Source organism: Bos indicus x Bos taurus, chromosome X (assembly GCF_003369695.1).
Source record: "Bos indicus x Bos taurus breed Angus x Brahman F1 hybrid chromosome X, Bos_hybrid_MaternalHap_v2.0, whole genome shotgun sequence".
NCBI classification, from domain to species: Eukaryota; Metazoa; Chordata; class Mammalia; order Artiodactyla; family Bovidae; genus Bos; species Bos indicus x Bos taurus.
The window spans coordinates 143272549-143288359 of record NC_040105.1 but is presented as its reverse complement, the minus strand read 5'-3'; the positions used below and the strand labels follow the sequence as shown (position 1 = coordinate 143288359).

The 15811-nt window shown below is 39.1% G+C and overlaps 1 protein-coding gene across 5 annotated transcripts in view; it reads left to right on the top strand.

Moving 5' to 3' along the window:
* DOCK11 (dedicator of cytokinesis 11) overlaps positions 1–15811 on the top strand; it is a 216252-nt gene that overhangs the window by 159092 nt on the left and 41349 nt on the right. For 4 of the 5 annotated variants that reach the window (XM_027534835.1, XM_027534833.1, XM_027534834.1 and 1 more), the window contains 5 exons: positions 795–937; positions 2150–2265; positions 6178–6315; positions 9889–10071; positions 14707–14820. In XM_027534835.1, coding sequence (XP_027390636.1) covers positions 795–937; positions 2150–2265; positions 6178–6315; positions 9889–10071; positions 14707–14820 — 694 coding nt within the window. The remainder of the gene's footprint in view (positions 1–794; positions 938–2149; positions 2266–6177; positions 6316–9888; positions 10072–14706; positions 14821–15811) is intronic. The other variant, XM_027534837.1, reaches the window with a different exon arrangement.

Here is a 15811-nt window from a genome sequence, read left to right as displayed (position 1 = left end):
CTTCTCCAGGGCATCTTCCTGACCCAGGAATTGAACCGGGATCTCCTGCATTGCAGGCATATTCTTTACCAACTGGGCTATGAGGGAAGCCCAAGGAGGTGGTTTGGATTAGGTTTATTGCTGAGACTCTGGGACATACTAATAATTCAGGTGACGATTTTTGTTGTCTTCCCAGCACTGGGAGCTGGTTGGGAACTGGTATGGTAACTACCATCATGAACCTTAACCTCTAAGATGCTGGTGACCTGCCTTCTGTGTTTACTAGAGGATGGACAAACTCTTCTTCTTTCTCAGGCCCTGCATTACCTAGTTGTTAATTTTTTTAATGAAACCCTAAAATAAAGGAAAACAAAATAAAAATATGCAAATAGACATCTTTGTAGAGTAAAAATTTCTGATCCAAGTTTAACTCTGGTACAGAAACCGATAGGTGCTCATTCTTAAATATCTGACTCCAGGAAACCACCCCCTGCCATGTCAACTCTTGAGTGTCCCTCTCATTGTTTTCTCTGACTCTTGCCTTTCCTTATCTCCTGAGATAAAGATGGAATCTTATTGCAGTATTGTCCACTCTGATATATTATCCACTGTCTGATATTTTTGAGAGGAGGAAGGGAAGTAAGAAACTCTCTCTAAATTCCTTACTTGCATTCTTGTAGTATAAGGTATTTGAAATATACAGTAAGCATTATAACAACTCCCAGTGACGTCTCATTTAAGCCACATAGTTAAAAATGTAACATTGAGATACAGTATTAGAGTAATCCATTTCCTAACTTTAACATTTATTTTAGGGTGCATGATGCCTGGCTGTCAAAACACTTTGGAGTAGACCGAAAATCACAAACCATGCCAGCTCTCCGAAACAGATCAGGAATAATGCAGGCCCGGCTTCAGCATCTTAGTAGCCTGGAAAGTTCATTTACACTTAATCACAGTAAGTGCAGAATGTGGGTAGGGTACCCATTTGAAACAGATGTTAATACTATTTAACCTAAATCACCAGTACAGCTGGACATCATTTCACATCTCAGTTTCTGTACAGTCATTTCATCATATGTGAATATAATATCAAATATGCATGCATTGTTTTTAGCAATTTTAGTTAATAGTGAGTTCTTAGTTTAATATGAAGGAAATTAATTTTCTCATTGAATTATTATTCTTGTATTATTTTACATTCAATATCTTTTATCCATACTTTAATGTAAATAATGACATTTGAATATAATAGTATATATAATATTTGTTTAGAGTGACTGTTGTTCATTCAGTGATTATTAAGGGATTGCCCATGCTGAGCTGTCTGCAGAGGTCAGAGCACTGTAAATACTATTTTGACAAAGACGTATTTCACACAGGTTGAAATATTGACAAGTTCAGTAGGAAGCTAGAGGGTTATATACATGAAAGCTATTCTCTGAAAGCAAATCTTAATAAAAAGTCAAAGAGTGAGACAATGTTCATTACCAGACAGTCCTTTAGAGGTTGCATAAGAGGAAGCCAGCAGAACTGGCTCTGCTATGAGGACTAATCATAAACACAAATGTCTTGAGCAGATGGATGCTGAGCTACTAGACTCAGGACCTTTCAAAACAAATTGGAGTGGGACAGCCTTCAGCTTTGCTCTTTGTCTCTTGTAACAGTGTATTGAAGCTGTCTTTCAGTTGGCCCAGATGCTTTGTTTTCCTTCTGATTTAGAAACAAGTCTCACACCATTGGCATCATCAAAAACATCAGGCCATAGGGAACCCCTGTACATAACATAGCTACATTTCTATGAGTTTCTCATTTTTGCACATATAATTAGCAGCACAGCCTAAAATGCCTCCCACGTTATTTCTTAGTTACATACCTAGTTCATCACTCACATCTTGTCTACAAAGAAGTTGGCACCTATTTATTTGTTGCAGAGCTGTTGATACAGAGCTGAAGTAAAAAAAAAAAAATAGCAGAATTGATTAACCCAGATTGTATTCGATTAAGGAGTAAATACAGCGAAACTCATTAAGTCTGCAGGTATTGAGAGCCTGGTGTCTTTTTGCTTGTACCTCTCTGAGTCTTTGGGAGAGAAAGTCATTCAAAACTGTTATGTGAATCCCTGTGTCATACAGTTTTAATTTCCTTTTTTTTTTTTTTTAAATTTCAGGTTCTTCAACAACTGAAGCAGACATTTTCCATCAGGCACTTCTTGAAGGAAATACTGCTACGGAAGTTTCCCTAACAGTATTAGATACCATATCATTTTTCACTCAGTGTTTCAAGGTAAAAATGAAAAGTTAGGATTCAGTTGGTATCATTGCAAAGAAAGTATGCAAAAATTAACTAGACAGATGAAGCTTAGTATAAAAGACCCCAGTGAGCAGTCAGGAAACGTGGGTGGCAGACCTAGTGTGACCTCCAGAAATAACTGAGACTCAGCCTTAAAATGAGAGAGTTGGACTGTTAATAATTTGTTCTTTATTTCCCTTCTCTGTTATTTTTGTGTTTAAAAACAGGTTTTTTCATACTTTTATGAAAATATCCAGTCATTTTTAGCCTAAATTATGATTGAGTCAGTCTGTCCAAATACCTGTTGAGATGAGGTGTCTTGTCAAGCCAGATGATATCCAGGCAGGCTGGCTGGCTGGCGTCCCTTGTCAGGGGTTTATTGGTTTTACTCAGATGCTTGCCTCTCAGTACAAATCATCATTGCTAGGATTAAAAAATAGAAGAAGAAGAAACTGAAAGCAGTTATCTTGCAGGGTTGCTGAAGGTGTAAAATGAGATAATGGATGTTAGAGAGCTTTGAATAAACACTATATAACTATGTGCTTTGCTTAGTCACTCAGTCGTGTCCGACTCTGTGACCCCATGGTTGTAGCCTTCTAGGCTCCTCTGTCCCTGGGATTCTCCAGGCAAGAATACTGGAGTGGTTTGCCATTTCCTCCTCCAGGGAATCTTCCAACTGAGAGACTGAACCCAGGCTTCCCACATTGCAGGCGGATTCTTTACCAGCTGAGCTACCAGGGGAGCCCATATAACCATAATGTGAGGTAACAGTAGTGGGAGAAGTCAAAAGTGAAAACTCTTGCTGGCTTTTCATCTGAGCTTCACAGATTTTTTTTTCTTTTCTTTCCCCTTCTCAAAGTAATTCAGTTAATTGCTTCAGGCCTCCAGATTTACTATGGAAACCAGGCCTGTGCTTTTCAAAGAGTCTTATAAGGGAAAACTGAATTAGATAGTAATGAGAAATAGACTGCAGAATTTCTGTATGAAGTATTAAGTTTGTTCTGATTAAAATTCAACCCAAATTCATTTTTTATTTTGCCAGTAAATAAGACATTTGGTCTCAAGGTTTGCATTGTTATTTCTTCCTCCTATTCAGACATTTCTTATTTATGTAACACACATCTCTTGTTAGTTGACATCTCTGTTAGATGACAGGCACTATCCTAAGTGCTTTAGAAATATTAACTCACTTTTCTATTGTGGGACTGGAGGTGGAAAAGAGCACTGCAGATGGGCACCAAGGATCTTTTTGAGATGATGGGAAAGAATGGATTGCAGTGACTGCACGACTCTGTAACTTTACTAAAAATAACTGAATGATACATTTAAAATAGGTAAATTTTGTTGTATGTAAATTAAACCTCAGTCAACTTAAAAGCACAAGTATTAACTCACCTTTAATCCTCATACTAGCTTTGTGATGTAGATACTATTATTTTTCCCATTTTAAAGTGAGAAAAGTGAAACTCACAGGGAACTTAATGTCACATAGCTAGTCAGTAGCAGATCAGGAATTTAATCTTGGCTAGTTATCACAAGAGTCCTTGCTTCTAACCACCTCCCCATGCTTTTAAGTAGACTATGGGAGGAGACAGAAAGATGGAGCACCATTCTGGGATTCTGGCTATCAGTGTTACCATTAAATCTGTTACAAATATGCATATGGTTTTGGGCTTCCCTGATAGCTCAGACGGTAAAGTGTCTGCCTGCAATGTGGGAGACCTGGGCTTGATCCCTGGGTCAGGAAGATCCCCTGGAGAAGGAAATGGCAACCTACTCCAGCACTCTTACCTGGAAAATCCCAAGGACCGAGGAGCCTGGTAGGCTATAGTCCACGGGGTTGCAAAGAGTCGGACACAGACTGAGAGACTTCACTTCACTTGACTGCAAGGGAGGAGCCAGAAAGATGGAGCACCATTCTTGGATTCTGGCTATCAGTGTTACCATTAAATCTCTTACAAATAGTCATATGGTTTTGGTTTTTTGTTGTTACTTACGGCCAATTTGTAACCTACTAATTGGTTTCTTAAAGGACAGGAGAGCAGGGCTGAAGACATTATCCAATGCATTCTTTTTTAAACAAAAAGGGTCACAAACCAATAGATCAGATCAGATCAGTCACTCAGTCGTGTCCGACTCTGCGACCCCATGAATCACAGCACGCCAGGCCTCCCTGTCCATCACCAACTCCCGGAGTTCACTGAGACTCACGTCCATCGAGTCAGTGATGCCATCCAGCCATCTCATCCTCTGTCGTCCCCTTCTCCTCCTGCCCCCAATCCCTCCCAGCATCAGAGTCTTTTCCAATGAGTCAACTCTTTGCATGAAGTGGCCAAAGTACTGGAGTTTCAGCTTTAGCATCATTCCTTCCAAAGAAATCCCAGGGCTGATCTCCTTCAGAATGGACTGGTTGGATCTCCTTGCAGTGCAAGGGACTCTCAAGAGTCTTCTCCAACACCACAGTTCAAAAGCATCAATTCTTCGGCGCTCAGCCTTCTTCACAGTCCAACTCTCACATCCATACATGACCGCTGGAAAAACCATAGCCTTGACTAGACGAACCTTTGTTGGCAAAGTAATGTCTCTGCTTTTCAATATGCTATCTAGGTTGGTCATAACTTCCCTTCCAAGGAGTAAGCGTCTTTTAATTTCATGGCTGCAGTCACCATCTGCAGTGATTTTGGAGCCCAGAAAAATAAAGTCTGACACTGTTTCCACTGTTTCCCCATCTATTTCCCATGAAGTGGTGGGACCAGATGCCATGATCTTCGTTTTCTGAATGTTGAGCTTTAAGCCAACTTTTTCACTCTCCACTTTCACTTTCATCAAGAGGCTTTTTAGTTCCTCTTCATTTTCTGCCATAAGGGTGGTGTCATCTGCATATCTGAGGTTATTGACATTTCTCCCGGCAATCTTCGTCTCTACAGTTTCTAGTTTCTTTTATATCTTTACTTTAGTAAGTTTACAGAGTTGTGCAGTCATTACAATCCAATCATTCCCATTATCTCAAAAAGATCCTTGGTGCCCATATGCAGTCAGTCCCCCTTTCCACCTCCAGTCTCACAATAAAACAGTGAGTTAAAATTTCTAAAGCACTTAGGATAGTGCCTGTCATCTACCAAGAGATGTATATTAAATAAATTAAGAAATATTTGAATAGAAGCAAGGAATAAGAGTGCACATTTTGAAATCAAACGTCTTTATTTACTGGCACAATAAAAATGAATTTGAGTTGCACATTAATCAGAACAAATTTAATACTTCATAAAGAGATTCTGCAGCCTATTCCTAATTAGTATCTAAGGAACCTTTAAACAGTTTGTGTAGTCTTTCAATTGTGATACCTGTTATTATCTCTACTCCTAGAGGGTTTAATTGTCTCCAGTGGCTAGACATACACTAAACATACATTTTAAAACAAATTGGATAATAGAATTTTAAAATAGAATTGATGTTTTCCTTAATTCTTACATTACTTTGTTTCTGTCAGAGAAATACAAAAGCTATAGGAGAAGGCAATGGCAACCCACTCCAGTACTCTTGCCTGGAAAATCCCATGGATGGAGGAGCCTGGTGGGCTGCAGTCCATGGGGTCGCTAAGAATCGGACACGACTGAGCGACTTCACTTTCACTTTTCACTTTCATGCATTGGAGAAGGAAATGGCAACCCACTCTAGTATTCTTGTCTGGAGAATCCCAGGGACAGAGGAGCTTGGTGGGCTGCCGTCTATGGGGTCGCACAAAGTCAGACAGGATTGAAGTAACTTAGCAGCAGCAGCAGCAAGCTTCTTATTGTTAATTTTCAAGCAGTGGTTTGATGAATAGGTATTGGTAAAGACTGTTCTCTCATTTTAGGGGGAGCAGCATAAACTATTTGTCAAAAAAAGCTTTTTTATGTTTTCTAGAGTCAACTTTTAAATAATGATGGCCACAACCCATTAATGAAAAAAGTATTTGATATTCATCTTGCTTTTCTTAAAAATGGGCAGTCTGAAGTGTCGCTGAAACATGTATTTGCCTCACTTCGAGCGTTCATTAGTAAGGTAAGGAACAAATCTTTGCGGCTGCGAGTGGCCTTGCTTCTTGGTAAGAAAGATCAGGGGAACAGGATCTCCAAACCTCAGCTAATGAAGCCATTAAATCTTGCCTTTGTAAACATTAATACAGAACAGCAAAATACAGAAAGAGGGCCTGACCATGAATTCCCTAAAATCAGCACGTGCTTTTAATTTCATTTTGTTATTCCTTTTTTTTTTTTTCCCCAGTAGGCTCCTTTGAGGAGTGTCATGGTAAAGTTATCAACGGCCAATATTTCTTCTCTTTGGTTTCTTTTTAAAGTATTATCATGCTGAAGATATATAAATTGTGAGTGCACTCATGTGTAATCACTTTCAAAGCAGAGACAAGTTACAAAACCCCAGGGCCTTGTATGGTATCTTGCAAGTGGTAGGCACTTAATACATGTATAGATGGATGAATCCTTCCTTTCAGTGCTAATTGTATCTTTGGGCTCCAGATTTTCAGGCCATTTACTTCATGTAAACTAAAACTTCAGACTAGGTTTTTAGGAACAAATATGACTCAGCAAAAATTTATTGCTGGTCTGTTAAGCATCAGAAACCTAGACGGAGTTAAAATTATGGAAAGGCACAGTCTAGGCTTCCACTCTGGTATGTGTAACTCCAACAAGACAAATTCAGTTAACTGATTCTTGGAATAGGCTAGCTGAGCAACTTTTTTTTGTCATTATTTGCATGGCAACTTATTGTCCCAAATTCATAGAAAAGTAGATGATTTTGAAGGTTTATTTTTAAATTGCCATTCTTTAATGCAATTTTGTGAATAAAGAAATAAATGGAAAACTGAGTTCAGTGGAAACATATGACAAAAAACTAAGGGAACGAGATTCAGAAATAATTCATTTAATGAACAGTGACTGGATGGGTAATTCCTGGTGTCAGACTTTGTGTCAAGGATACAGTGTGAAGACTTATTGTCCAGTAGAGGAAAGCACACATTGATGCGCACCTACAAATACCATTAGGATAAAGGAAGCCTACAGAGAACTGAGGGTAAATGGAAGGACAGGAAACACTAATTGAGCAACATTTCTCTGCAGCACTCAAGTTAGGATTTAGTTTGTACTCAGCAACTGAGATGAGACTGAAGAAGTCAGTGAGGACCAGATGGTTGTATCCTCATGTTTTTCAATTAGATTTCATCTTTTAGGTGTTGGGGAGCAGGAAAGCAACATAATTAGATTTGTACTAAGAAAATTGTTGCAGGTATGGGAAAATCTCTTTGAATATAGTACAGAAGCATAATCTCTGCTGTCATGCAGATTTCAGTGGGTGGAAGGGGGAGAGAAAATAAATTAGTAAATAAAATGGTAATCGGAACAAGTTCTTAGAAGGAACCAAGGGGGTGAAATAGAGGATAATGATTTGTGGGGGTTACTTTTGATGGGTCTGTCACTTATTTTTATATTTTAACTTTTTAAATTAAGACTCTATGTTTTGAAACCAATTTTAAATTCACAGCAAAATACAATGGGAAATACAGAAGTTTCCTATATATCCCCACCCCCACAACCATACATACAGTCTCCCTGATTATCAACATCTGCCACCAGAGTGCTGCATTTATTACAACTGATGAATTTACATTGACACATAATAATCTTCCTCATGGGCTCCCCTGGTGGGTCAGTGGTAAAAAGAACTTGGCTGATAATACAAGAGAGTCAGGTTCAATCCCTGCACTGGGAAGATCACCTACAGAAGGAAATGGCAACCTGCTCCAGTATTTTTGCCTTGGAAATCCCATGAACAGAGGAGCCTGGCAGGCTAAAGTCCATGTGATCGGGAAAGAGTCAGACACGACTTAGCAACTAAACAACAACAGTGTTGCAAGGTGCACAGTGCACATTAAGACTCATTCTCAGTGCATATCCCATGGGTTTGGAAAAATGACATGTTCCCATCTTAGTATCAAACGAAGTATTTTAACTGCCCTAAAAATCTCCACCAATTCACCACTCCCCTCCCCACCACCCCCTGGAAATCTACAGTCTTTTTACTGTCTCCCCAGTCTTGCTTTTCTAGAACGTCATGTAGTTGGAATCTGGGTTTGTCACTTCTAAAATGAGACCTGAAACATGAAAAGGGGCCAGCCATTTGAAAAGCTCAAGGAAGAACATTCTAGGGAGAAGGGATAGAGCTTGAAATTCTGGGAACTGAAAGTTCAGTTTAGTTGGAACAGAGTGAATTAGGGAGCTCATCAGCATACCAGTGGCAGTTGGAGCCATGGGAGTGGTTTAAGTTCCCCTGGAAGAGCAAGAACAACAACAAAAAGTTTAGAGCAGTATGTTGGAGAAAAGCAACATAGAAGGGGTTGGAAGAGGAGTCTATGGAGGAGATGAAAGGCAGCAGTCACAGATATAGAAGAAAGGCAAGAAAGAAACAAAGGAGAAGAGAGTATCAGCATTATTATGCAGTACAGAGTGGCCTAACAAGATAAGGTGGAAAGGGAGTCCATTGGAATTGGCATTACAAGGTCATTGATAATTTTGGTCATTGCCCACTCAGAGAAGTGACAGATAGAAGACTTCCTATAGCAGATTAACTACTCTACTGCTGTGCCTTCCCTTCCTGTATTTTCATACAGGAGTATCTTGCCCAACAAGGTTTATTTGATCTGGTGAAACCACTGATGAGATTTTTTTTCAGTGCCAGCCAGAAAACATTTATTAAATGTTCATTAATAGATGACGATGCATAAAAAGTAAGAAGCATTGTACTTAGTGTTAAGGTGATAAAAAGAAGATAGATTCCTATAATATGGGCTTAAATTCAATATTTCTGAGAAATAATATTGAAATTAGGCCCTAGCCTTACGTTGATTCCTATAATATGGGTTTAAATCCAATATTCCTGAGAATGATTTTGAAAGAATCTAGCTTCACACTCCCTGAAAAAATGCACTGTGTACCCTGGAGCAGCTAAGTACTCACTTGCCGAGACATGTCAGCATGGAAGTTTGCAATAAGCCTATGTTCTATGTACAGCTTATATTCCACAAAGCAGACTCAATACATTCCAAAAGTAGCAGTCCCTTGCCTGTTTTGAGCATTAGATAGTCACTTGTGTACTTTTTCTATGCCAACCTGTATTTTACTCACCACTGTTTATGAGTAGAGGATGCACGTGTTTATGTTTGTGTGTCTACACTTCATCTATACTCCATTTTGTTAAAAGATCAACTTTCTTTGCTGAATAGATATAATTTTCACAGCATTTGGAAGTTTACAATGTAAGGAACTGTTTAAATATAAAGCAAAAGAGTAAGTCATGCAGATTGGCCTTCCCATTTTTATGGCCCAAATTGAGACCATCATCATGAAATGAGTCATCATTTCAGTCGTTCATTAATACATGCTGGTCTGTATGTTTTTATCTAGCTTGGGTTCTCCAGAGCGGTGCCCTAATCTTATGTTGATTGTGTATCCTCAACGCACCCAGCTTAGTTTTAGGGAGAATACTGTAGGCACTTGATAGTTGATTGATTTCTGTTTTATGGTTTTTCAGATAATTCTTTATGTTTTTCCTATTGTTTAGTTTCCCTCGGCCTTTTTCAAAGGAAGGGTAAACATGTGTGCTGCATTTTGCTACGAGGTTCTAAAGTGCTGCACATCAAAGATTAGCTCAACCAGGAATGAAGCCTCTGCGCTTTTGTATCTTCTGATGAGAAACAACTTTGAGTACACCAAAAGGAAAACGTTTTTAAGGACACATCTGCAGGTCAGTGAACACCGAAGCTTCTCTTTCTTCTGTTCAAACTTTAGCCTCTCTACATTAAGATCTAGAGCTCCCCAGTCTAATACAAAGCTACTAGCCACAGGTGGCCATCTAGTACTTGAAATGTGGCTAGTCTCAATTCAGGACGTATTGACTTTTGAACATTTAGTGCAAAGAAGTAAAATATCTCGATTGCTTTATATTGACTATATGCTCAAATGATATTTTGGATATATTGGTTTAAGTAAAATAAATCAAAATTCACTTGTGTCGTTTTACTTTTTAATGTGGCTGCTAGACAATTCAATATTACACATGGGACTCATATCCTATTTCTACTGGACAGCACGGCTTGAGAACAGAGATATTAAGAGCATAGTTTTCAGATCCCACAAGTATCACATACTGTGTGACCTTAGCAAGGACTTCTTTGGTCTCTCAGTACCTCAGATGCTTCATAAGTAAAACAGTGGTAAATATCCATACCTACCTCATATGGTTATGGTGAGTATTAAAGAGATGATTAAGTAACAAATGAAGTTACTTGTGTTTTATCATGTTCCGGCATGCCCAGTTAGTTAAGAAATGAGTGAAGTCTCAAAGTTTAGTGGAAAACATGGACTTTGGAAACATACCTACCTGGACTTCAATCATAGCTTAGCTACTTACTTAATATGTGACTCTAAGGAAGTTACTCTGGAGAAGGCAATGGCACCCCACTCCAGTACTCTTGCCTGGAAAATCCCATGGATGGAGGACCCTGGTGGGCTGCAAGTACATGGGGTCACTAAGAGTCGGACACGACTGAGCGACTTCACTTTCTCTTTTCACTTTCATGCATTGAAGGAAATGGCAACCCACTCTAGTGTTCTTGCCTGGAGAGTCCCAGGGACGGGGGAGCCTGGTGGGCTGCCGTCTATGGAGTTGCACAGAGTTGGACACGACTGAAGCGACTTAGCAGCAGCAGCAGTGGCAGGGAAGTTACTCAGTTTGTCTTAACTATTTGCCTCATCTGTAAAATGAGGCCAAGTATGTTTTAGCTTGTGGGGTTTATAATGAGGGTTAAAAATAAAGTGTGTGTAGTGCCAGGCACAAAATGCCTAGCTCATAATAGACACTTAGTATATGGCAGTTGTTATTCAACATCTCCATAATTTTTTGCTTATGTGATGAAACAGGTGTGAACTGAAACACAGTTGGGAGTTCTTGGCTCAGTTGCCCTCTTTGTAATATGGGAAATGCTTGGTCATATTTCTATCTTTACTGCCATGATCAGTCCCATTGCATTTGTTTGTTGGAGACTGGGTTATAAATAAAGAAATGGCCATAAGTAGCTTTTTAGAAACGTCATGAGAGATGTGAAACTCTGATAGAAGTATATGCTTTCTGTAAAATGTTGTATCTAGTTATTTTTGGATACTAGGTCTAGCATTATATGTTAGGGTGTCTAATACTTGCTTTCATTGAGATGTCACTTGAATACCACCTTCTTCCAAAGCATTTCTGCAATTAGTGTGCTGATATTTTTGAATTTCCCTATTAGGGTCCATTCTTCTGTGTTAAAACATCAATTTGTCTCAAGTCCTATATTCTAATATTAGCAAGGTGAAAAGGCAGCCTTCAGAATGGGAGAAAATAATAGCAAATGAAGCAACTGACAAACAACTAATCTCAAAAATATACAAGCAACTGTGACAGCTCAATTCCAGAAAAATAAATGACCCAATCAAAAAATGGGCCAAAGAACTAAATAGACATTTCTCCAAAGAAGACATACAGATGGCTAACAAACAGATGAAAAGATGCTCAACATCACTCATTATCAGAGAAATGCAAATCAAAACCAGTATGAGGTACCATTTCACGCCAGTCAGAATGGGTGCGATCCAAAAGTCTACAAGCAATAAATGTTGGAGAGGGTGTGGAGAAAAGGGAACCCTCTTACACTGTTGGTGGGAATGCAAACTAGTACAGCCACTATGGAGAACAGTGTGGAGATTCCTTAAAAAACTGGAAATAGAGCTGCATTATGATCCAGCAATCCCACTGCTGGGCATACACACTGAGGAAACCAGAAGGGAAAGAGACACGTGTACCCCAATGTTCATCGCATCACTGTTTATAATAGCCAGGACATGGAAGCACCCTAGATGTCCATCAGCAGATGAATGGATAAGAAAGCAGTGGTACATATACACAGTGGAGTATTACTCAGCCATTAAAAAGAATACATTTGAATCAGTTCTAATGAGGTGGATGAAATTGTAGCCTATTATACAGAGTGAAGTAAGCCAGAAAGAAAAACACCAATACAGTATACTAATGCATATATATGGAATTTAGAAAGATGGTAACAATAACCCTGTGTACGAGACAGCAAAAGAGACTCTGATGTATAGATCAGTCTTATGGACTCTGTGGGAGAGGGACAGGGTGGGGAGATTTGGGAGAATAGCATTGAAACATGTATAATATCATGTATGAAACGAGTCACAAGTCCATGTTCAATGCACGATACTGGATGCTTGGGACTGGTGCACTGGGACGACCCAGAGGGATGGCATGGGGAGGGAGGCGGGAGGAGGGTTCAGGATGGGGAACACATGTATACCTGTGGCAGATTCATTTTGATATTTGGCAAAACTAATACAATATTGTAAAGTTTAAAAATAAAATTCAAATAGAAATGAATTAATAAATTGCAGACTCTGGTTGTAAGTGCTAAATAAGCTGATTAACTTGTAGTATTATGATTATGATCTTTTAAATCCTCACAACGCTCTATAATGTAGGTATTGTTATTATCCCTATATTGCCTTTAAGGAAAGTGAGGCACAGGGGGTTTATTCATTTTCTCAAAGCCATTCAGTGCGTAATTGATAAAGTCAAAGTTTGAATCTAGGTCAGTTGGACTCAAGAGCCTACACCCAACTCCTACAGTATCTTGCTTCTCAGGACCAGGGGTAAAGCTTCTGGCCACTAACACCTTAGCCTGAATCATTAACGGGAGCCTGAGAGATTTAAAAGTACCATGCATACATGCTCAGTTGCTTCAGTCGTGTCTGACTCTTTGCGACCCTACGGACTGTAGATCACCAGGCTTCTCTCTTAATGGGATTCTCCAGCCAAAAATACTGGAGTGGCTTGCCATGCCTTCTTCCAGGGTATCTTCCTGACCCTGGGATCAAACCGACATCTCCTGAACTGCAGGCAGATTCTTTACAGCTGAGCCATCATTGAGGCCTAGAAGCACCATTACATGGCATTATTTAGATGGGCCCTAGTCAGAAACAAAGGAGAGAGCTGAGCCACTGGAGTTGGAAGTCCAGCACACTGAGATAGACTAGTGAAAAGAAATAATAAACCATCAAAGAAATGTCATTTATTCCCAACTTTGCCAAAACTACTAACTAGCAAACATACTGAAGGCAGATACCTGTATTTACCATTGTATCAGTTCACTAATTATGAAAACGGTTTCAGGTCTAGCTGTGCTATGTGTTTGGAAGATTTTTCACATCAAACCAAGAGAACTCTGAATAAAATTTGAAACTAGGAACCTCCATTGATCTATAATTCTGGTTTTGTGCCAATACCATACTGTCTTGATTACTGTAGCTTTGTAGTATAGTCAGAAGTCAGCAAGGTTGATTCCTCTAGCTCCATTTTTTCTTTCTCAAGGTTGCTTTGGCTATTTGGGGTCTTTTGTATTTCCGTACATATTGTAAAATTTTTTGTTCTAGTTCTGTGAAAAATGCCATTGGTAATTTGATAGGGATTGCATTGAATCTGTAGATTACTTTGGGTAGTATGGGTATGGTCATTTTCCCAATATTGATTTTTTTTCCAATCCACGAACATGGTGTATTTCTCCATCTATTTGTGTTGTGTTTGATTTCTTTCATCAGTGTCTTATAGTTTTCTGCCTTTGAGTCTTTTGTCCCTTTAGGTAGGTTTATTCCTAGGTTTTTACTCTTGTTGTTGAAGTAGTGAAGGAGTTGTTCCTTAATTTCTCTCTGATTTTTCATTGTTAGTGTATAGGAATGCAAGGGGTTTCTCTGTATTAAGTTTGTTTGTATCTTGTAGCTTTACTGAAGTTGATATTTCTTTTTTATGATATGACTTTGTCTTTAGCTAAAATTTTTTTTTTGTTTATTTTTGCCTGTGCTGGATTCTTCATTGCTGTGTAGCCTTTTCTCTATTTGCAATGAGTAGGGGCTGCTCTTCATTGCTGTGTGCAAGCTTCTCATTGCAGTGGCTTCTCGTGTTGCAGAGCATGGACTCTAGGACACGCAGTCTTCAGTAGCCATGGCATGTGGGCTCAGTAGTTATAGCTCACGGGCTCTAGAGTGCAGAGGCACTCGTTGTGGCTCAGTGCTCTGTGGCATGTGGGATCTTCCCGAACCAGGAATCGAACCCATGTCTCCAGCGTTGGCAGGCAGATTCTGAAGCCCCTACCATTGCTATTTCAATAGAAGAATTTAAATCCCTCATATAAGAAGAAAGTAGCTTTTCTTGGAACTCTAATATCTTTAAAAGAAGCATTTCATATGAATGCCTATGGGTTTGTACATTGAAGAGAACAAGCAACATGTGTTCAAAAGACATTTGAAAGATGGTGTTTTCTTCTTTCCACAGATAATAATTGCTGTAAGCCAGCTGATAGCAGATGTAGCACTAAGCGGAGGATCGAGATTTCAGGAGTCTTTATTCATTATCAATAACTTTGCAAACAGTGACAGACCTATGAAGGTATGTTCTCACTTTAAGTGAAAAATTAGGACCATGTTCACTGTCAGGGGAGTTTCACTTCTCAAGGTAAACTGTGCATTGGATTCAGAACTTTTATATAGTATCAAGTGTACAGAATGTGAGCTTCAGAGGTCAAGGCTTTGTCTAGTCCATCCCTGTACCTCTAGCACGTAGAACACTGCCAGGTACACAGTAGATATTCAGTATTAGTTGAATGGATGGATGAATGACTGTACTGTGTATACTTAAGTATGATAGGATTTCAATTTTTTCTGGGGTTGCATTTTAAACTTACTCAACAAAGAAATGGGTTTTTTCTCAACCGTTGTTACCATTTATAAGATTGGTTAATTAAACACTGAGTTGGAAATTTCACAAAACATCACTTTCTAGAGTTGCTGATAGCTGCTGGATCCTTTTGTTAGCAGATGAGAAATGGCACAGAAGGGATTCATTACAACATTATATTCCGAGATGAAAGAATCATCTGGTAACTGGGGCATGCCAGAGATACTCATTGGCAAACCCATGTCCAAGGCTATCGTTCTTAGGTAACCATTGGCTGAGGTCAAACCCATGACCCTGACCACCACTCCTCAGACCTACCTATATATTTAAAACCTAAAACGTTGTAAAAGCTTATTTGTTCTGTTGTATGGAGAGTAGGTTCTGTTCTTTAGTGATGTACATGTAGAAGGGAAGAAGACTCCTTTGCCAATTGAGAATGTTTCCTCCCAGAGGAATCGTCCCCATTCTTGGGAAAGGTCATCTTCCAGCATAATTTGACAATTTGTGTAAAATCTGGAAAAAAAAGTTTGCAGTCATAGCATACTTGATGTTTGGGACGTGTCGAATCTTTGTACCAAAACATATTCCCATAGGAATGTTGCTTAGACTGAAGAAAACAAAAAACACTGAATAGTGCCAGCCAGTCTCAGGCTGGGAAAGTAGAACTTTTCAGCCAGTTCTACTGGGTCCTTAGGAAATCAGT